A 23410-nucleotide genomic window follows, 5' to 3' on the forward strand; every position below is an offset into this window, starting at 1 on the left:
GATATAGGTGCCCCTCCCCCCCTCTGGGGGAATTTTGAAGACTATATTTTTTTGAAAGCTTATCATATGTACATTCAAATTCCAGGTGTTTGCAGGCTGGGTGCGGGAATTTTTCCTGCAGTGACCCCCCAAAGGGGGTCAGGGTGGGAAAAATTGGGGGAAATTAGTTTTTTACCTTTTGGCAAAGTTCTCCCTTTTGAGCTTCTCGAATCTCACCCTGAATTTGTGAATGCTTTTTCCAAAATGGACTTTCTGATAAGTAGCTACTGACTTGTTGTGGTCTTTGGAATCCTTTGTCTGTCATATGTATGGTCAAGTCACACACAATGTAAATGAGGCTCACTGCCAAATCTTCATGAAGAAGTTAAAACCCAAGGGTGAGGTGAGGTGAGGTGAGGTGAAATTGGGTTTAACGTCGTGCTTGAGAATATTTCGCTCATATGACGACGTGCAATGTGCGACTGCTTGTACTAGCCCACACTTAAGCTGGTTTTATAGTGCTAGCCCACTGAGATACCATGCCGCAGTGAAGGATGAATACCCCACTCAGACACATTATACTGACTCCGAGCCGACCAGTCCTTGTTGTACCCATTTTGCGCCAGACAAGAACCAACAAATACCATATTTTAGTGTCTTTTGGTATGACGCGGTCGGGGATCGAACCCGCGACCTTCCACACTCCGGGCGGACGCTCTAACCACAACACCAAGGAGGCGGTCTAAACCCCAAGGGGAGACAGACTATGACAAGCTATGATGATGTAGACATAAGACTCTTTCCACCTTGCAGAGACTTCCTATACATGCTCATGCAGCGTGCGATCACCAGGTCTTGATCTTGGTCAATGCTGACAAGAATCACATGCTCTGAAATGTCAATGGACCATAGGCAACTTCCTTCCACAAGAGTTGACTGACATAATATCCAGCAAGATCTTAGATTTGAGTAGAATGGAGGATTCAGACGAAGTTGAGATTGAGAGTCTTCTGGACACAATCTATGATGATTCGGCATAAAGGTACATAAATATAAGTAATGGTAACTCAATGTTATAAAAACCCAAAGTGAGAATAAACCACCATGCTTTAAGTATAGCTGTAACATTAATTTTGATCATTTTAGAGCAATTGAAGAAATAATACGTTCTTTAACCAACTGCCAACCAGACAGTGTAGAAAAAAACAGCATTCAAGTCTGCTTTCCCCCTTAGACACAATGCATTTTTCAAATTTAAAGTCTTCCTGTGCCTCTAACTAAATAATAAATGTTAGATATTTTCATTGTTCCTGATAAAGGGCAGTTATTAGAATGTATTTTATGCAAAAGAGAAAAAAACTCATTTTTCCAAATTTTTACCCCCTGGCCCCTCTCTTGGGGGGGTCAGGGCATGAACAATCCCCAGCACCCAGACTACAATAAACCATCTCAAAGTCTTTTCATGCTTTAAGTGTAGCTGTAACATGAATTTTGATCATTTTAGAGCTATTGAAACAAGAATACCTTCTTAAAACAATTGCCCACTAGAAAGTGTGGAAAAACAGCTATAAAGTTTAATTTTCCCCTTAGACTCAATGCATTTTTCAAAGTAAATGTCTTCCTGTACCTGTAACTAATCAATAAACCCAAATATCTTTATAGTTCCTGATAGAAAGCAGTTATTAGAATGTATTTTGTGAAAAACAGCAAAAACTAATTTCCCCCAATTTTCCCCACCCTGACCCCCTTTGGGGGGTCACTGCAGGAAAAATCCCCCGCACTCAGCCTGCAAACACCTGGAATTTGAATGTACATATGATAGGCTTTCAAAAGGGTGTGTGTGGGGTGGGATCAACTAGTCAATTCGCTACCACTGACTTTACTAACCTGAACTGGAAATAATGGAGACCACTGCGACAGCCTCACCTGTTTCATATTTAGATCTAAAGATTCAGAGTGACAACAAACTATCCACACGAGTGTGTGATAAGAGCGTTGACCAATAGCCAAATTCCCCTTCATTTTGAACACTTATCCTGCATCCCCAGCTTTTTGTGTTTACGTTTCTCAATTATTGACGTACACATCAGCATGCCCTTGTCACCAAGATTTTAAAGAGTCTCACGATTCTTTCTCAGAAGTTGTTCAGTGAAGGTTACAACATTTAAGGCCTCAGTAAAACTTCCAGAAAGTTTTATAGTAGACATGTGGAGGACATTTCCAAATGTGATGTGTTTGTGGCTAAGCTGGTGTCCAGTGTAATAATTCCCTATTTCACTTGTACCACATGTGAACAGTTGAGTAGCCTTTGCATGTGCTGACTGGTGCAACCGGTGAAGCAGGATACAGTCAACTTGTATGGTATCGTCGGATCGAGGTTCCTTGTGGAAATGGAAAGGGTATTTATTCATGTTCCATGGGTAGAAATAGAAATTGAAGTAGCTCTTCATTCAGACAAAAATCCCTAAAACCCAAGACGGTAAAACAACCAACAACCAGTGTGCGAAATAGTTTCCAAATTTTGCTGGTCAGTCGGGCTAGCTAAGCCTAAGTTACAAGCCCACAAAATAATTCACTAGCCCAAAAATTGGATGTAGACACGGGTTTCATCATTAAGCTGCTAATATGTTGAACAATTTATCAGTCCATAATCTTGAATGATTTAAAAGTGTATTATAACTTAGCAAGTCGGTGAGATTGATATATTTGCAATATGACTCCATGAAGGTTCAATTTCAAGTCGGGCCAGTGACTGTTGAGATTTACTGGCCCGACTGGACATTTACTATCCACGGGCTAGCGGGCCAGTGGCTATGTCGCACACTGCCAGCAACCTGACTCCACCCAAGGCCCCCCTTCCCCCTACACACCCCAGCGTTTAACACACACTCATCGCACATACATAACACACACAAACAGACAACACGCAAATACCTTTCTCGAAGTTCTTTCATCCTTTAAATGAATTATTTCAATGTTTGTTAAGCATTTTGAAATACTTTATCAACTGTTTCAAACTGTTATCTTCATATACTTTTAGTGCTAATGTTCCTCAGCATAATTTTAATGTCGTCCCTATAGCTTTAAATCTTAATTTCATTTATTTATTCATCATTTATCTTTACCTCATATGTTGGGCGTTGTTGCCAGCTATTCTAGTCTTAGTGAGCATATGTATGGGTGTTTTTGTGGTCCTATGTATGTGTATCTTTTGTTGTATTGTATGTGTTGCTCAATGTTAATATGCAACCGTGTACAGCAACTTTCCTTCGGGATAATACAGTATTTGTATCTTATCTTGACTTGTCCACCCTTTGATGATAACATATTTAAAGATTCATTCCACTTGTTTTACGTATAACAGTTTTTATGTTTTTATCGTTGTGGCCAGAAGAGGAAGTTTCTGTACCGCGAGTTAGCTTGCCCCGTCGACTGGTGTTAGAGCTTTCTCGCAGTCGTCATTGAAGTCGACATAGCGATATCCCCGCTCAGTCACCATACAAATTGTACGTGTCACGCAATATCACAAAGGAATAATTTGACTGACAACTCATAGGCAATATACAGTTTTCACAACATTCAGTTTTAACCACAAGTTTTGGAATGGGACAGTCATGTGAGTATATAATTATTTGAGAATGGCTTGATATCAAGAACCTAGTAAACACAAAGTAATATGGGTCATGTGAAGCTATCAACAGTCACCTGGGACCATTGCGGTCGATTGTCGCAATATGGCCACGATAAAATAAATCAAATATTGTTTGTCATTTACCTTTCTGTTTCCTTTTAATCGAAATTACACATTGCTTTCCTCGTGGGGATTTAGGGTTAGAACTGATCCCTCGCAACCAGGGCTGGTCGTAAGAGCGACCAACAGATCGTGTAGTCACGTAGAGTTAGTGCGGAACGGTACGTCGACGACGTCGTGCTTTGTTGTTTTGTCTTGATGCTGGAATAACACTGGCGTCATGTCCGCTAAAGTGAGTGAGGTGAGTTTAACGCCGCATTCAGCAATATTCCAGCTGTATGGCGGCCGCTAAAGGCTACATCATTTAGACTGTAGGAGTATACAATTACGGATCAATGCAATGTGACAATCTAAAATCATGCAGTATTGATGCATTATTGACGGTGGGTGGGATCATCCCCTACATACCAAGGATGTCACATTGGCGATCCCTTGGTGTTTTACTGTGGCAGATAGTTAGCGGTGGTTACAACTAAACAAAACGTGAAGAATTAAAGTACGAAATTAACATGAAAGCTCATAACATGACGTGTTCTGTGGCGTAGTCTTGTGCAGGTTCGTCTGTAATTCTCATTCCAATGATTAGCTAATTAGACTTACAAAATACCCTGTACTAATTTAAATGGCCTTACATGTGCAATATTGGGGCTGTAGTCTGGTGTTTAAAGCTTTCGCTCGTCATGCCGAAGACCCGGGTTCGATTCTCCAAATGGGTACAATGTGTAAAACCCTTAACTAGTGTCCCCCGCGGTGATATTGCCGGAATATTGCTGAAAGCTGCGTTAAACCATTCTCACTCACACATATTTAGTATTTCTTTCTGAACTTGAGATAAAGGAGTTTAGCTAGCTTCGATCGTAAGCCTGAGTGCTGACTCTAACTAAACAGTAATCGGAGATCTCTCTCCGCTAGTGTGCATACCACTTTTGAATCCCCAGCCAACTTCCTGGTCACTATGCATTGGACCGCGAAATCGGCACTTTCCTGGTCACATGCACTATTGTGATCACTCGACAGGGAGGTAAATGTAGCAATAAATTTTCACATCAATAAACTATGCAATGTTGATCTCAGCAAAACAATTTAATGTGAATCACCTATGGTTTCTTTGGTTTTCGTAATGAAAGCTTGTTGGGCTTGTTGTATCCCTTGTTCTATGTACATTTTTTCTCGTCTTCACTGATGGCAGTGTTTTTACGAGACTTTTACGAATCTCTTGTTTCATTCTGTGATATTTTGCGAGTTCAGAGAGGACCAAACGAAACTCTTCATCTGAGATTTTATTGTCAGTGAGTGCGGTGGAAATATGGTCGTCTATTGTGTTTAACTTTGCTTCGGCCAGAATTCTGATTTCGTCGTGTTTCAATGCTTTACGATGTAATCTTTTAACTTAAACACCAACCCCACCAACCCTGACACCCCGGCTGTTATTTCAATGCCCAGCACTATGGGTGCGGCTACGATGGTGGTAAAAAAACCCCGACACCTACTGCTCCTAATCCCATGCTGGTTGCCATAAGGGTGGTATCAGCCCCATCCACGAAATTGAAAGCTTTATGTTATTTCTTACTTAATGACGCCCGTATATCGCGATCTTGTTCTAGTTGGCGTTTTACGTCACATAACTGTTTCAACCGAAATCCTTCTACGGTTTCCATTGTTTTTTGCTACTTCACTTACTACTGGGTACAGCCCCATCCTGTGTTTGTGTATTATATATTATAAGATAAAATTTAATTGTTTTTTCGTTAATTTCTTATTAATGTATTTGAGACTTATAAGGCTTTGAGGGCGGTGGGGTAGCCTAATGGTTAAAGCGTTGGCTCGTCACGCCGAAGACCTGGGTTCGAATCCCCACATGGGCACAATGTGTGAAGCCCATTTCTGGTGTCCCCCGCCGTGATGTTGCTGGAATATTGCTAAAAGCGGCGTAAAACCAAACTCAGTCAGTCAGTATAAGGCTTAGATTTTTATTCACGAAAATCCCTGTGACATGAAGAGGCATATCATGGACCAAAACACGGACCCCCCTCGAGGATTACTAAGGGTGCCGTTCCTGGTTGTACGATGATACGACAACGTTGGTAATTGTGCCTGTCTTCCCAGATTATTAACTAACCGTATAAAGGGCTTGCATTGTTATTAGTGTTCCCGAGATAGACTTCTATGATGAGTGTGGTGTCTGGCACCGTAGTCAAAAACTTCTGCTGGTAATCGGGTGAATCAGCGCTTAAATATACAGTCTCATCGCTCGGAGCTAACATGTTGCCTGAGTGACCTGGTATTCGTATAACTTGTATATTATTATCCGGAATGAAAGACCCGAGAATGATACCGTTGCTCTTAATCTTTGAGACGTAACCATTTTGTTTAACCGAGAAATGAGGTGCGGTGAGGGTTATGTTGATCAACCATTCGGGCTATTTAAAGTCTGCTAGCGACACCCGCTCGTACACGTTGTCTTTCAAATGTAGGACGTACAATGTGTTTTCCTCACCAGGCAGATCGAATTCCTCCGTGTCTCCTAGATCGCCAAGCGTGATGTTGGGATGATGATTCATCGTCTATATAAAATGTTATAAAATAGTTTCCAATTGTTTTTCTGATAATTTCTCAGGTGTTCACCTCAACCCCATGAGATGTATGTTGTCTGGTAGGAAAATTTTGGTGAGTGATATCGTGTCTTCCACGGTAACGGTGACTCCCTGCAGACTGGTGTGGGAATCGATGTTCACCCGCACGTAAACAGAGCAAACGTGGTATTGTTGTTTGGTCCACCGGAGTTTGCTTCCTTTCACGATTTCGACTGGTGATGATGGTTCACCGAGGTAGACTTGGATGACCAGCGTGGAATTATCCGGTAGATTTTCCAGGATGTTGACAACGCCGTCGAATTCAGACACCATTTGCAACCCCACGTTTTGCTCCCTGGGTTTACTCGATAGCATGTGGGCTGCCATACTTGAGACTGCGCTGATGATTACACTGCACCTATGCGTCGGGACGTAAGGCACGAGCAGGGTTCCGTTGTTCACGACTTTGTTTAGGAAGTGGTCTTTGTTTGACGGAAGCGTCACGTACATAATGGAAGTAAATATTATACATCATATAACAATTCAACATGTACAAACCGGGAGTGTTTTATTCTAAAAGCGATACTTCCAATTTCACACACATGAAGATCGTGGTTGCAGATGGGTTGCATTTCAAAGCACCATTTATCAATGTGTTTAAAAATTACAGATTTTCGGTGACGAACGTTAAGACGGTACACTCTTGGTTTAACAACCCGATGCAGTTCTGACAGAATCAATTCAATTTTGCCGTGTGGTACACTACAACGGGTGCGGTGTGACGTTGAGCTGTGTTCATGTTCCACGTGTACTATCAGATCAGACGTATCCTCAAAGAAATCAGTGCTCCGCTTCCACAGGACAAAGCATGGGATGCGGTAAACAATCCGTACGATCAACGTGCGTACGAAAGAACTTGCAACGAATTCGAAATCGATCCGAAGACGGATTGGCGTTTGCCGGCTCCGAACCACGGGTTGGTACCGGTGATCCATATGATGGGATGCGATCCGTGAAAGAAGTAAGTGATGATTTACTGAAACGAGATTTACTACGTCAGGACTTTGCTTTGTCGAGTAATGAATGGCGAGATGATCGTATGAACTTTAAAGGTGGTGTTGCTTTCACCGTCCAGAAAGTGGAGCAGTCCAAAGCTTCCGTGGACGATTGGAAAATGTTCATGCTGGACACGTCAAGAGGGTTCACTCGTGCCCGGCACCGAACGCTTGAACGACTCGATTCGAACGTATGTGTGGGCGCTGTTGGGAGCGCAGACGCAAACGCGTTCCTACATCGTGGGTAAAGGGACGGCTTACGACGCGCTGAAACAGTTGGTGTCAAACATTGAGGATGCTATCAATGCTCCAGCTGATCTACCGAGTGCTATCCAACGCTACCAAAACGTGTTGGAATATGCCCTGTAGAAAGTCGACTACGTGTTTGGAGTGGGACTGTACATGGCCCCGAGCGACATGCACCTGAGAGTCCATAAAGTGGTGGGTTACAACAACGAAATAGTCATCGCCACCACCGTTCAGTTTCCCCATATTGTTCACGAGTTCTCCACGAACGGTTAGCAAGGCCTTGAACTTGAAATAGTATCGTCCCAACGGTTCGACGTAATTTTTATCTCGCCTCAATGTGTTGTAATATTCGTCTACGGTCTGCTTTAAAAGTTCGTTGCTAAAGGTGTCGCCCATGAATTAGGTGTTTTCAACGTTATCCCCATCATCGAGCACACCACCCAAATCATCCATCGGAATGTCCATTATATTAATTATATTAAACTTATATATTTCATGTATATAACAATGTCATACAGGAGAAAGTTAAATCTTTTCCGAAGATTAAGAGAGCCTCTTGGCATCAAAGCCGTGCGTCAGTCGGTGACCATCACCAATAATCCGAGCAAGGTAGCTCTAAACCAGTAGCTGATGGTTCGATTCCCCAACCTGGGCGAGAATGACCTTATCGTTCCCGGCACGGTTCGACAGGCGTTGACTTGTGACAACGACAAACGCGAGCTCGTGCGTAACATTGGTCATGCCATCGTCAAGAAAACCACCATCAAAATCAGCGGCAACGAGGTGTTGAGTATAGACAACAGCGACGTGTTTTACTGTTACATGGATCTCTGGAAAAGCAAGGGCGAACGCGATAACGATGTGTACCAAGGCATCTGTTCACAGAACTGTAAATCAACCTGGTTGCGCATGGGGTACGGCTTCACGCAAGACCAGCTTGACAAGATCCCGGCTGGTGAAAAAGCCATCGCCGAAGCGTACTGGAACTAGTTTTGCGTGCCGCTCGACTTCGCGTTGCTCACAGGACACGCGCCTATTTTACCAGGCCGCGCCGGGTGATCGGCTGGAGTACGAACTCACGTTTAATGACTACAGCAATGTCGTGGGTATGCCGAAAGGCGATGAGGCCAGTTACGCCATCGACAACATCTCGCTGGAGTTCGACATGGTCACGAGTCCGGAGCTGGCCCGGCAGATTCGAAACCAGTACTCCGGGAAGCTGTCCATCCTGTACGATCGCATACTGCGGCATAGAACGATAGTACGGGACAAGAGCGACACGTTGTGGAACATCAACTTTTTCAACCCCGAATGCGTGCGGCGCGATCGATGAAAGGCATCTTGATCATTCCAGTGGAGGAATACGTACCATTCGAAAGAGACAGCAAAAGTTTTCAACCCCGAAATCACGAAAGTGGAAGTGACCATCGAGGGCGTGCCCAACCAACTGTTCAGCCAAGGCATGAGGGCATACCAGCAATGGGACGAGATAAAAAAGCTACCACGACACCCACCGGAAGTCAACAACGCCAAGGACCTGGATCTATCCTCCGTGCAGATCGGGGAATACCTGACCACCAAGTACGCGCTGTGGTTGGACATGCGATCCACGGATGACGACAGGCTACACGGCAGCAGCCGCCGCATTGACAATGGCAGCGAGGGGATCACCATCCAGATCGCCAAGAAGGCTCAAACCGCAGGCAAATTAAAATTATATTTGTACGTGATTATGGACGCGCAACTTAATATAGACAATGGAAGATTCGTGCAGGCAGTTTATTGATCTACCTCGCGATCTGCACTGCGCTATAGTGTGCGGGCAGACGGGCTGTGGGAAGACCGTTTTCGTGCTGAATATGCTGGAGGGATACTACCGGGATACCTTCGATAACATCGTTATCATGTGCCCTACTCTGCACATCAACAAAACGTACACGGAAAGATCTTGGGTGATGACGGACCCGGACGTGCACAAAGTCGACCCGGGAACACGTCTGCAGGATTGGCTGAAAGCTTATCACAACAAATTTAAAGGGGAGTCGACGCTGTTTATCCTGGACGACTGCAGCGCTAATAAAGAGATAACAAAAAAGAGAGACATGCTATCGTATTTAGCGTTTTCTGGCCGACACGCAAAGCACAGCGTTTGGGTGCTAACGCAGAAATTCAACTCGGTGTTGAAAGACCTCAGGGAACAGACGCGATGGGTTGCCTTATTTCACTGCAAGGACAGGGATTCGTTCGAGGAATGTTTGAGAGAAAACGACGTGATGAGCAAACTAGAACGGGAACGAGTGAAAAAACAACTCGCCGAAACGAAACACACCAAACTCGTGCTGAAAACCGACCAACCCGTGGCTTATCGAGTGTTTTAGTTTAGCAAATGCTTAGCAAATTCTTAGCAATGCTTAGCAATGCTTAGCAATGCTTAGCAAATGCTTTATTTTTTGGGTGGTAACATTGTGTCGTGAGTTATGATCAATAATTCCTCTCTGACGAAACCTCTCGGCGGCCCATCTTTCAAATAGTACAAGTTCGGTTCGTCGTCTTTGATGTCCACTTTATCTACGTTGTAAGTTTTGACCGACCATGTAGGATCGGTGGCTCGTTTCCGAGTGTCTCCTTCGTGTTCTCCCGGCTGATATAGGTACCTCACGAGAACCCGGTCGGGTATTTGTTTCTCTTTCCCACGCGACGGTGCAGCTGATTCAGCGTTCACTGATTTCAATTTAATAGCGTTGGCTGTTTTTATCGGTGAGACGAGTGATTTCGTGATTGATAGCCGACACCACTTGAGGTAGTCGCGCGACCCATTCGGTGTTGGGTTTGTTTAGACTTATTTCCTGTGCGTACTGATGCCCGAATAAGCGCTCGGCCAAAGTCCTATTGAATCTCTCGACTATGGCTTGACTGCGATGAGCTCCGGCCGCGCCACGCCTGACTTGGACGCCGTGCTTGGCTAGCAGTTGTGACACGGCACCCATGAACTCCCGTCCGGGATCGACTTGCAGCATGGTGGGCCATGTCAGCGGACTGCGCTTGTATATGTGCTCGAATCCGCGGGCTACTTGGGTCGAATCTTTCGCGGTTAAGGGTTCAGCTTCTTTGTAGCGGCTGGCCACGTCAACAATAGTTAGGGCGTACTTGTATTTTTTGTCGTGGGGTAGAAACAGGAGGTCGGCTTGGTGAACTCGATTGGGCGTCGACACGTCAAATTTTCTTCTAGGTACGTAGCGCGGTGCCGGTAGGTAGATTTGCCACAGGGCTTGTTTTTCCAACCACGCTTTGGCTTCGTTTTGTGATACTCTTGCTATCTCGGCAAGCTTGTGTATGGCGCTCGCGCCTTTCCAGTACCCACGCGGGCTGTAATAAATGTTTTCAATTTTTTTTTGATGTCGTGACATTATATATATATATATTTATTCTTTTAGTTCAATTTTTCGTGTCCGTACGCGTACGTGTTGATTCCGTCGATGGCGATCCAACGTTTCGTGTCCATCGGCGACAGGGACGTTTTGTTTATCGTCAGTCCGTATATCCTGTGTCCGTCGCTTCTCAGTGTATTCATTTGATGTTTGAAAGTGCGAGTCTTGAACAGGGCTTCCTTGAATCTGGCGTGTTTGATTTGTTTTTTCACCACATATTTTTTCACGCCTTTCGCTTTTCTGATTTCATTATCGTCTGCTTTCAGGATGGAATACATTTTGGGTCTCAAGCCGATGTATTCCGCGATCGGTGTTCCGGCACATTCGTCCTTCATCTTGCCGAGCACTTTTTATTGATAGTGTCATGCATCGGGTGGTCCTTGGGGTAGTCGCTGGTGTCGTACAAATCGATGTGTTTCTTCATGTCCTCGTACACGTCCTCGGTTCGAATCTCCATCAGCAGGGAGTCCGTGTCCGTGTACAGCACTTCACACCGTTCGCCGTACTGTTTCTTCAGTTCGTTGTAGTAAAAGTCGTACATCAGGTGTTTGGATAAGTCGAGGATGCTCATCCCCACGTAAACAGGCCGGTTGAATTTGATGTGGCTTTTCCTCATGTGCAGGGCCACCAGATCGTCGCTGAATATCTTGCTCCGGTTGTATGCCGGGCTGGCTATCAGTTTCCTGAGCTTATCTTCCTCTTTCGACCGGACTAGCTTCACGGTCACGCGTTTTCTCAAGTTCTCCATCGTCTTACCGAACACCGAGTTGTTCATGAGCTTGTACAGGTTTTTCTCGAAATCACTGTTGGCCCGCTTTCGCAAGTCCGTGTTCATTCTAATGTAGGGCTCCATCCACGGACTCTGGTCGAACTTGAGCACCCTATGAATTTTCGTGAGTTTCATTCCCAGCGACAGGTACAGTTGCAGGTTGCGATAGTGAACGATATATTTTTTCTTGTTCATCAAGTTGGGTACGAGTTTTTCGACGTTAGCCGGTTTATTTTTCCCCAGCAAGTTTCGTTGGTAGTCGGACATCCAATCTGGGTTAACCATCAAACGTTCGGGAGCGAGTGGATAGCTGTTGTGTGATTTGTGTAATTCCACGGGATATTCCAAGTCCACTTCGAGTATGTAGCCTTTTTTCGAATCTGACACGATGCTCATGACGTCGATCGTCTCGTGTGTCCACTCGAATCCCCCGGTGGGTAGATACTGGCTCATGGCCCAGCCGTACAGGTTGTTGGCGTCGAGATAGAGGATATGGGTGGTGGGTTGATTCGGATTATAGCCCTTCACGTACTTGTTGTTGGCTTTCGCGTAGCGTTTGGAAGCCATGGAAATCCCACCTCGCAAGCCTTTTTCGATGAACAGGTGCATGTCGTAATCCGTCAATAGTTTGAGTTTCACACCAGTCTTTTTCAACAAGGCATCCCAAGAGAGACCCGGGGAGGAGAAATACCACGCGGGGTCTAGGTCATACTGTTTCGAAGCACGTTTTTCTGAATATCTCGAACACGTCGGCCAACAGGAGTACATCTGTTTTCAAGTACAGGTTGTGGTAATCACCCAGATTCTTGCAGCCCAGTTTATTCCATACGTTAATCGCGTGCGAGTAATCGTCCTGGGTGATGGTCGAGTCGGTCAAGTTGCTGTAAAATCGGTTGATGGGAGGCAGTCGTGTCTCGTTGAACTTGGCCCAGCTGTCCATGTATTCATAGGGGTAAACGCCCTTCCTCATCAACAGAGGTCGAGTCTCGGCGTCGGTGTATCGATTGGTGATGTGGAAGTCGTTCAGGTCGTTGGCCTTGACCAAACTATCGAGAGACGACAGCAGGAATTGAACGCTGTCGATGAATCTCAGACCGTTTAATGAGAAGGAGATGTATTTTTCCATGTTGTTGGGGATGCACGTCAGGTTGCCGTCGACCTTCGCGATGGCCTGCATGATCAAGTGAGAGTCATACCCTCTCAAATTGTGAAACACGACGGGGATTTGGATGGTTTTAGGATTGATTTTGAGTTTGAGGTTGCACGCGCTGTGGGCTGCGCCTCTGTACTCGCCGGTGATGTGACAGTGATCTCTCACCGAATCGCCGTTCAGCGGTTCATCGCACACGTGGCATACGTGACTGCTATCGTGATCTCGCCGGTCGGCTTGAGTCATGCGCATGGGAACGACGGTGTACAATTTTTCCCTGATGATTTTTTTCTCCCGTTGCAAACACATGAGAAACTTTTCAGCCGCATCTGGACCTCTGTACACCACGGAGCGTTTGTTTTCCCATCGCATCGGACGACCACGTACCCGAACCCACAGGCCTCGTGCTCCTGCGTTTTATACGTGTTTTTGTCCATGGACGGCCCGATGTCAACGTGTTTAATTAAGGCTTCGAAGTCTGCGTAGATGATGTAAGGTACGGGCATTTGATTTTTGTGGTTGGTGAATTTTAAGATGTTGTCACCTTCCTTGGGCATGTCGATTCGTACGGCCGTCTGTCCCACGCCTAGGCAATCCTCCTGGTGGGATTCTAATAAATCAGCTCGCGTGAAGCCGTGCAGGCACCGTTCGCAGAAGTGTTTTTTCTCTCTGTATTTCGATTGGTCTGCTGAAGTGTTTTATCCACTCGTAGTGGTACTTGTCACCTCGCTGGATCATGAATATATTGATCACGTGGCCCTCGGTCACTGGGCTGATCCTGTGCACGATCGTTTTGTTGCCTTCGTGTCCAAAGACGTTGATGGCTATGTGGTTCTGTTTTTCGATTTTGGTGATCTGAGATATGGGGTAGGTTCGTCTATACCGTCCCAGTTGAGTCCGTCGTCTTTGGGGTAGCTCGAAGGTCTGTTCAAATTAACGTCGGCCGGAAACAATGCGGATCTGATCGCTAACCTCAAACAATTATTACCTCTGTTTTTATGTTGACCATGGCTTGTTTTTTCTTGTAGTAGGGGGGGCAAGTCTAGGTACGATCCGCCTTTGAACGGCATGTAGTTAGCTACGTCTAGATAGAGTTTATCGATTTTGTCCACGACCCACCCAGAACCCCTGTGCGTGAAGCGTTCCAGGTATTCTCGTATTGTTTGCAATGAGGTGTCGATGGACGCGTCTACCATCTCTGGTTGAGTCGCGACTTCTTGTTTGCCCCTGAAGTATGGCTGAACGTTTTCAACGGCACCGTCCGTCTGCTGTTTATCGAGTGACATTTTCACAGTGATTTGAAATTTGAGGCTTCCCAGGTTAAATTCCTCATTGACTTTGTCAGCGATCAGAGGCTTGACGTCGCCGATGTCTATATTTTTGTCTACATTCATCCGCCAGCCTCTCAGATAGTTACCTATAGCGTGTTCAGTGCGCACGAACTGTAGATCGACGACTCTGTGCTGATGCAACAGTTCACCGAGCTGTGGTTTCCTCATATGGGAATAACCTACCAGCCCCAGCTCTTTCGCTTGGAGTTTGAGTTGTTTCACCATGGGAGGAGGTTGTACGGGGTCGTGCAATAGTTTGACTAGCCCGGCTTTCCTCAGGCGGGAATAACCCGTCAGCCCCAGCTCTTTCGCTTGGAGTTTGAGTTGTTTCATAGTGGGCGGGGATTGTATGTTGAATAATCTTAACAGCTGAGGTTTCCTTAATCGGGAATAACCGACTACACCTTGCTCTCGTGCAATCCGTTTAAGCTCTCGGACAGTAGCCATTGTTATACTTAATTGCAAAGTCAATCTCTAATTGGGTGTTCCATACTGAGTAAAAAATGAAGCACACATTTTTTTTTTCACCACAAATCTAGTTCCCCGCCCAGCGCTATATTCAGAATAACCGTATCGATTCTGGGCTCAGGATAGCTTTCCCGTTGTATTATTTCCAGATCGTGGGGGGTACACTTATATATATTGGCTGATTCAGTCAAGAATTGTTCTCTGAAGACATCCAGCTTTGTAGTAACAACCATCATTTGAAAGTTGATGTGCCCCAATTCGTTTATTTCCTCTTCGAGTTTGCTAATGATCAGAGGTCTGATGTCGTCAATACTGTGTTTACCTGGAAACATCAACCAGCTTCTCAGGCCAAAAGATTTCGGGGGTGGAATTTGAATGAATTGTAGTGGATCTTCTGCAAATTGAATAGTAGTCATTGTTATACCTAGTTGCAAGCCAATCTCTAATTGTGTCACCATTATGTAAGGGAGGTTACTCCGTCAGCCTTATCTGCCAGGCCAAAAATGGAGCCTTCTTAAAGTTTCATTCTGAGGAGACGCTGACGTTCGTTCAAATAATCCTTTTTCTTATCGTAAATAAGTTGGTTTCGGACCACGTTCACCCCGTGGGCTCTACATAAACAATAATGGCATTTCACTCCAATACCACACATGGAGCACGTGTAGTTCATGAAACCATTTCTAAGACTCCTCATGTGAAAACAACAGTACCCCTCGGTCCTGCATTGCCTATCGGTTGTCCCCATAAGCACCTATTACTGGGAGAGTGTGAGTTAATCGAGAGGTTCAAGCTGTTTACCGGTTAGCAGGTAATATTCTTTCGCGGCGTCATCAATGTTCTTGAACGTTCGAACGTCATTGTTTTCACGCTTGAGTTGATCGTTAATGAAATTGAGTCTCTGCATGCGTTTTTTCGCGTACTCGGTTTGCGCGGCTTGTAATTTATCCAAGGCTATATCGTGCCGTTTTCGTTCCGCTTCTACCTCGGCCGCGTTTGACTCCCGTAATTTCGAGAACAGGTAATTACTCCCAGAAAATGCCAGGGCGTTGACTAAAGCCAGCCGACCATAATAGCGATCGTAGCCATTCTAGTGATATTATATCTTTATTTTACTTATATAAAATATTTTCCACTAGGATTCCTTGTTTTACGAGGACGTTCTTGGTGGCCATCGCCATCCCTAAATTCATGATGAGCATGGCCATATCCTGCAGGTCGAAATCGAGTTTGATCATCGGTTGTTTGAGAACCATTTTGGTTAAACGAGCGTTTCCTACAGCTAGACCGGCGACCAAGGTTGCGTGGTATGCATCGTTAACGAATGTTTTTCCTTCAGACATTATGTATATAATATAAAATATATTTTTAATTATAACATAATATGGGGGTTGACCTCTAATTGTGGTTGCGGTGTGGGTTTTAGTGCTGGTTGTGGTTTATTATATAACATCAATAATGTTCTTGCTGGGCAGTTTCCATCTTGTATACTATTATTATTATTTTTTCCCTCTTTAAATTGGCAATGCTTTGCTGTGATGATCGCCGCCATCACCGGAGCTAAAAACATACCGTATTTGTGGTACCACACACAGCTGACTGGCGTTCAAAGCGTGTTCGATGAATGGATTTTTCTCAAGATCTTCCCACAGGTAAAGTCGATGTTGCGGGGAAATGGGAAGGAATTACAACGCTAAACCGGTCATGGTCGACCCTATAGTTTTTTGCATCTCGGCCCCGAGCCGGGTTTCGTATCTCGCGTACAGCTTATCAATCTCATCGGGAGGCATTTTCTGAATTTTATTGGGAGTGTGATCACCGCCCAACATTTTTTCGAGCAGTTCGTTGCACTCCATCTTTTAATATAACAAGCGATGTTTAATTCTAATAATATAATACCCGATGCACACAAAACATAGCGAGATAAAAGTTAAGTTACACACGATGAGGATTTCAAAGGTCGACATTTAATATAAACCCATATCAACATTACATAACTGGAATAACCAAGTGACCAGGAAAGTGCCGATTCGCGGTCATAGTGACCAGGAAGTTGGTTGGGGATTCAAAAGTGGTATGCACACTAGCGGAGAGAGATAAGGGCCTGATAAAAGCTTTATTTATTAAATAAAGCTTTACAGAGTCTTTTGTTGGAATTGATCTCGTACCCCTGTTGTATATACTACTCTTGTAAATATGTTCACAGTTTCGGCCCTTGGAAGGTGTGCGAAAAGAGTAGAGAAGAACCAGCGACGCGCAGCCAAACAACTGCGAAAATTGTCCACCGAAATGAGACGATTTGAAGTAGCAAGCTACTTGGCCAGGATGGCGAACGGATTTAGAGGCATAGACCAGTCTGCATTGGTTCTGGCAGGGACGAAACTCGGCCTTTCGGGTACACTTGTGAGCTTGGGCATTGCAGCATCGTCCGTGATAACGTCCTTCCTTACCTCCAGAGTAAGTCGTGTTTTTATTTACGTGTTTGTATACACACAGCTGTACAGACCAGAGGCACGTGTAGGAAAAGAAAACAATAGTTCTCTGAAAAGGTGAATCTGAAGTTTGAGTTTAGCACCAGATGTTTGTGTTTCGTACTGCTGCCGAAGATACCATTTTGGCTTCAACTGCTATACCTAAAGGCATCGGGTCGGTGTTTCGATGCCGTTTTCGTGACCAGAGTCATGCCAAAGGACTTTCTTGATGTTATCTTGCCTGGCCCTAATCACCAGTCGAATCCACCCATGAAGGTCCGGGTCAGGATGTGCCTTGATAACCCATGTTTGTCGTAAGAGGCGACTAACGGGATCGGGTGGTCAGGCTCGCTGACTTGGTTGACACATGTTCATGTCATCGGTTCCTAATTGCGCAGATCGATGTTCATGCTGTTGATCACTGGATTGTCTGGTCCAAACTCGATTATTTACAGACCGCCGCCATATAGCTTGAATATGGCGTGCGGCGTAAAACTAAACTGACTCACTCACTAGTGTAATCCGAGGCAGTATGATGTTTCTGAATGGGACAGTGGAAACTGCATTGACACATATGTTAAAATGTTTCTTCTTTTAAAACAGTTTTTACTCAGGTTCAAAGTCATAACATTATATCATTTTTGAAAGAAATTAACTTTATGACAAGATATAACTTTCAGCAAAAATAGTCAGTTCTTACTTTTTCTGTGATATATGACCGATATTTTCTATGGTCTTTGATACTGATAAAACGATTGTTCTTTATGTGTCCATGATGGTTTTCATGGTAACTGTTTTGTATTCTTTTTTTTTTGTCGCGAATTGCTAGAAAATTGCTGATGCGGCTTAAATCAATATGTGTTCATTTATTCTTTCTGAATTGGATATTTACGTTGCAATGCTGGACAATAAGATTAAACCGAATCTTAGTTCATATCATTACATCATGGCTGCAACTTTTGTGTCACAATATTATTATTGGATCAGGCAACAACACAATTTATCCATTCGCTGTTCTGAAGAGTTACTTCAGTGTTTCTAATGTCGTTCATTTTGTGAATGACATAACTTAACTGCCTTTGTGTGTTTCCGTTTAAGAAATATATATTAGTAATGGATAAGTAAGAAGAAACACAATAGATATTCATAATATATTACACGAAAACGCGAATGTAATCATGTTTCATTATATTGTTAATGAAAGACTCGAACGCATGATCATTGTCATATGGGAGGGCAATGAGGAAATCTCAATTTCTATTTTGGTTGTACATGCCATGTGCCCACAGCGTCTGTGTTGCAAAAAAACATGCAAAATAATTGGACATTTCGGTCTCTCACAATCAGTTTAACTTCATGTCATTTGCACCGCGTCCATGGTGTAGTGGTAAGAGCGTCCGCCCGGAGAACGAAAGGTCGCGCGTTCGTTCCTCGGCCGCATCATACCAAAAGACGTTAAAATATGGTACTTGTTGTTCCCTGCCTGGCGCTCGGCATTAGTGGGTACAAAAAGGACTGGTCGGCTCGGAGTCAGTATACTGTGTCTAAGTGGGGTATTCATGCTTAACTGCGGCATGGTATCTCAGTGTGCTAAAGTGAGCTGGGCTAGTGCAAGCAGCCACACATACACACGCATGCATGGCGTCATATGAGCAAAATAATCTTAAGTACGACGCCAAACTCCATTTCACCCCACCTCACTTCATGTCATTTACTTTCCAGACAATGGCCCCTTTTATGACTAAGATACAGACTGCTTTGAATGAACTGGACGGCGACCTTAGAAGGCTTGTTGAAGAACTGAAGAAGAATCTTGACGAAACTGATGCTGCTAACATGGAGCGTGGCCTGAGAAACAGAACAGTAATTACTATCAGTAGCAAGCGACAGAATGCTAGAAAGGCTGTTCAAGTTGTCAACCGCACAATCGAGGCGTTGAACCTCTTTGAGCAACAAAATGGTTTGCCAGGAATTGTTTCAAGGATAATTGATTATCTAACATCATTCTTTCATCCCGTCGTTGATGAGGAACTCCCTGTACTTCAAATCACAGCAATCGTGGAATGTTGCCTAAAGGACACTCACAACGTGACGACAACTGCCGATCTCCTTGATACAATGGCAGGTATTCTTGAGAGGTAGTTCGGTTAGTTTACATCTTCACGGACCGACCAAAGAAACTTTACCTAAACTGTCTAGCTTAAAAGATAGATACATAAAGTGATATCCATTGGAAAGAGCCATCTCAATGAAATCAACATTTAAACTGACAGTCATACAGCTGCCTGATTGGCATTTTAGATGATGCTGTTTGATGGACATAAAGAATTTCACGAAATTGACTGGGAAACTGAAGTCATCACAAAAACATCAGTGACTGGCGGAAACGCAAGCTGTTTAAAGCTATCTTCATAAAACATACAAAACCAGCAATAAACAGGGATGAGTATGTCTACCTCACGACTGCATGGTTCATAAAACAATAGATAACATCATACCATCGTCACTGTTTCATAAAAACACTGTACCCATGTATGAACCATAATTTCTATGTATACACTATAATTACTTTGCATTCTATATAATTATGTATAAATAATTAAATTTTTATTGTGTTCATTAAAATTCTGGCAATCTGATTGGTTAACTGGGAACATTTCTTTTGATTTCATTTCCCAATGAACCTAAAAAAATAAGCCACGCCCACCTAACCGGACTACTTTCGGACCTGAGGAATGTCGGGGAATACCTTTACACAGCGAGGGAATTCCCTTGCATTCGGGTACCTTAATGAACTTTGGATAAAAATTGAAGTGATACATTGTGGTTAACATAAACAAACAACTCAAAATTATCCGTGAACGTTAATAAAGTGTTTATTTAATAAAAAAGTGTTTGTCATAATACATTATTTGACTGGTTACTGTGGTTACCACGTGCAGTCAGGGAACAGTCGTCTGCAACTTGTCTTGCACACTCCGGCACAGCGATGACTTAACATAACATCACTGCCACAGGCTAATTTGCATATCACGTGACCTGACTTTTCCCGTTTGTAATCAAACGCGCATATTCTTAATAAGAAGAGACTGGACTCACGAAAGCTTTTCGGCGCTCACTTCATATTGTTTTACATTGTTACATATATATTCTTCCACAACTGCGACAGTAGGGTCTATGACAGTACATATTTAGATATCAAACTGGCTGCATCGATTGCTCTCCATCAGCTTCGATGACAGCACGTGGTACAACCTATGTAAACAAAGGATCGCTACGCAAATCGAAATAGAGTTACATGTTTTTGGATATTTTCTCAGTGAAACTAAACCATTCTATTAAACATGTTTAGTTAGATGTGTAGACTCGTCACAATAAAAGAGTTAAAGAAATCTGTACATTATATTGAATGGACAGTGCCAGATGTGACGAATCGTCACATTTTTCTGGCCTGTGGCAGAGATACTATGCTGGCTTGCCGCATGGAACTCTGGGTGGGAGAGTGCTTGTCTTGTTTACATTCAAACTAGATGGCCGATTCCAAGAACGGAAGTTTTGATCTGGGGAATTTTGAGTCGATTTTCAAAGATCAATCTACCGGAAACGTTGCAACTCTTAGCACGGATAACATTGATTTTCCGGATGATTTAGACCTGGAAGAAATTGAAAGTTTGTTAGAGATAACAGCATCAACCAGATCTACAAAAACATCGGCAAATCACGAGATGACGTGTGCAATGAAAATCGATGATAAGCCATCCCAAACACATCGTTTCAAACGTTTATCAAATAATGATTTACTTCGAATGGACGACTACAGACAATCAACATCCACAAAAAGAAACACAAAATGGGGTGTTAAACTATTCCAAGGTAGATAAACCAATTCATATAAATTTTATTTCCAAATTCCATCCTACGTATATTTTCTCAAAACGAAACACAGTTCATCAGCACAAAGTTGTGTATTTTTAAAAATGGAACAATTATCAGAATGAGATTAAATTATGATTTGCTATAAAGTTACCTAGTTCAAAGTTTACATAGTTGGGTCTGTCATAGTCAGGTTTCTAGATATTGTTTTCGTTCTGTATATTTAGATTGGTCGTTCGAGAGCGAGGGGAGGACTGTGGATTTTTCAACAATTACACCAGAGGAACTTAACACAAAGTTGAGATTTTTCTACACTGAGGCACAGCCTAAAAAACAGGAAACAAGATGTCAAAATATGCCGGCTGCACTTGCTGCCGAGTATCACAAGAACACTTTAAAAAATGTTCTTTCTGCCCTGAAAAGACACTTAAATGACATCGGGGGAGATATTGACATTGTAAGAGATAAGCAGTTTAAGTCTGCAAATGATATGCTTGATATGCAAATGATATGCTTGAAAATGTTAATCGGATGGTAACAAAGATATTGGTTTTTAGTTTCATACCTCAATGCAACAAAAGAAATACACAGTCAATCCTTATAATTAAATTCAACAACAAATACTATAGGCTTTCAACAATATTTTATTTAAACACAATCAAATTCATCGAAACAGATATCTTTGTTACCACCGATTAACGTTTTCGGTGTAAGAATTCGGTAATGGCGTGACATGACTCAGGTGACTCATTTACGTAAAATGACACGCCTACCAAACCATTAGCCAATCAGCATAGATCACCCCCAAACAGCTGTCAATCAACCAAGTTAACATCGGGGTTGCGAATCAGAGCGGAACAACACAACGTGACGCGTTCCGGTAACGGCAAACACGTTTCAAGTTCAAACATCTGAATTATTACCAGCGAACTGAAAGACACAGTTTGAAAAGTGAGAATTGGAAATGAAGCCCGATGGCATGAAGTTAGTGGAACTGAGATTGTTAGTGGCAGCAGTATTTGCGGAAGTGGAAAGGGGCTGTGATGACATGATGTGACTGGGATTGCGATGCCATGAACTGATGTTCCAACGTGCGCATGCTCTTGTCGAGGCGTTACAATGGCGCAAAGCGTCACGCTAATTCTTAGTTTTTGAGTAGTCGTTGTGTGGCGACTATAACTTCGCACGGAACGTTCATACCTATGGCCACTCATAAACATTATATGACGAAGTTCAAAGCCTGCGTCACTCATGGCTTGGATTGCTGTGGCGCGAAGACAATGAGCAGTGTATGACTGACTACATTGGGCATTGCGACATATGTCAGACATGAAACGAGTGAACTGGTATTTTTTGACTGGGGTTGCTGTATACCAAATGTTGTGTGCGTCTGGAGAACTAAGTGCATCTTTATTACAGTGCGAAAAAAGTGATCCGGCATTTGGGTCACTTTTGTCAAGGAGCTGGCAAAGTGCATTGACGGGACATTGGTTTATATCATTCGTCGCGTACATTCGTTTGTCGCTTTGCGCTTCATCGCTGCTGAGAGTGAGACCACCCTGGATGTTTTTATGTTTCGTTTCGTGGGACAGTGGGACATATTCAGCATTGCTATCATCTACCGCAAATTCAAAGGATGTGGGCGTAAGCTGCTGGTGAAATTCAAGACCACGACTTACAAAATGGATGGCTAAGTCGTACCATACTTTGTGCCGAATGCAGATAAGTGCTAATTTTCATCAGATCACTTGTTTCAATGATTGATTTATGTTGTGTGGGACGTGACAAGCCATGTTGTGCATTGTACTTTAATTTAGCATCAAGCATATCATTTGCAGACTTAAACTGCTTATCTCTTACAATGTCAATATCTCTCCCGATATCATTTAAGTGTCTTTTCAGGGCAGAACGAACATTTTTTAAAGTGTTCTTGTGATACTCGGCAGCATGTGCAGCCGGCATATGTTCACATCTTGTTTCCTGGTTTTTAGGCTGTGCCTCAGTGTAGAAAAATCTCAACTTTGTGTTAAGTTCCTCTGGTGTAATTGTTGAAAAATCCACAGTCCTCCCCTCGCTCTCGAACGATCAATCTAAATAAACAGAACGAAAACAATATCTAGAAACCTGACTATGACAGACCCGACCCAACTATGTAAACTTTGAACTAGGTAACTTTATAGCAAATCATTTTTCTCGGTTAGATCTACAAAATTTAATCTCATTCTGATAATTGTTCCATTTTTAAAAATACAACTTTGTGCTGATGAACTGTGTTTCGTTTTGAGAAAATATACGTAGGATGGAATTTGAAAATAA

General features: G+C 43.4%; 1 protein-coding gene across 1 annotated transcript; it reads left to right on the forward strand.

The window, feature by feature from the left end:
* The first annotated feature begins 3484 nt into the window (after positions 1 to 3484).
* On the forward strand, positions 3485 to 19853 carry LOC124291073. Its single transcript, XM_046727980.1, has 3 exons — positions 3485 to 3595; positions 16957 to 17207; positions 18944 to 19853. Exons 1-3 carry the CDS (start codon positions 3583 to 3585, stop codon positions 19361 to 19363), a joined length of 684 nt encoding a protein of 227 aa, XP_046583936.1. The 5' UTR covers positions 3485 to 3582; the 3' UTR covers positions 19364 to 19853.
* The last annotated feature ends 3557 nt before the right edge of the window (positions 19854 to 23410 follow it).

Source organism: Haliotis rubra, unplaced genomic scaffold, assembly GCF_003918875.1.
Source record: "Haliotis rubra isolate DU_JTF1 unplaced genomic scaffold, ASM391887v1 Scf480, whole genome shotgun sequence".
Lineage (NCBI taxonomy): Eukaryota > Metazoa > Mollusca > Gastropoda > Lepetellida > Haliotidae > Haliotis > Haliotis rubra.

Excerpts from the sequence above, each read along its gene's own strand:
- LOC124291073 (XM_046727980.1), top strand. Across the intron at positions 17,208-18,943 it reads CGTCCTTCCTTACCTCCAGA|ACAATGGCCCCTTTTATGAC; the intron begins GTAAGTCGTGTT and ends TTTACTTTCCAG.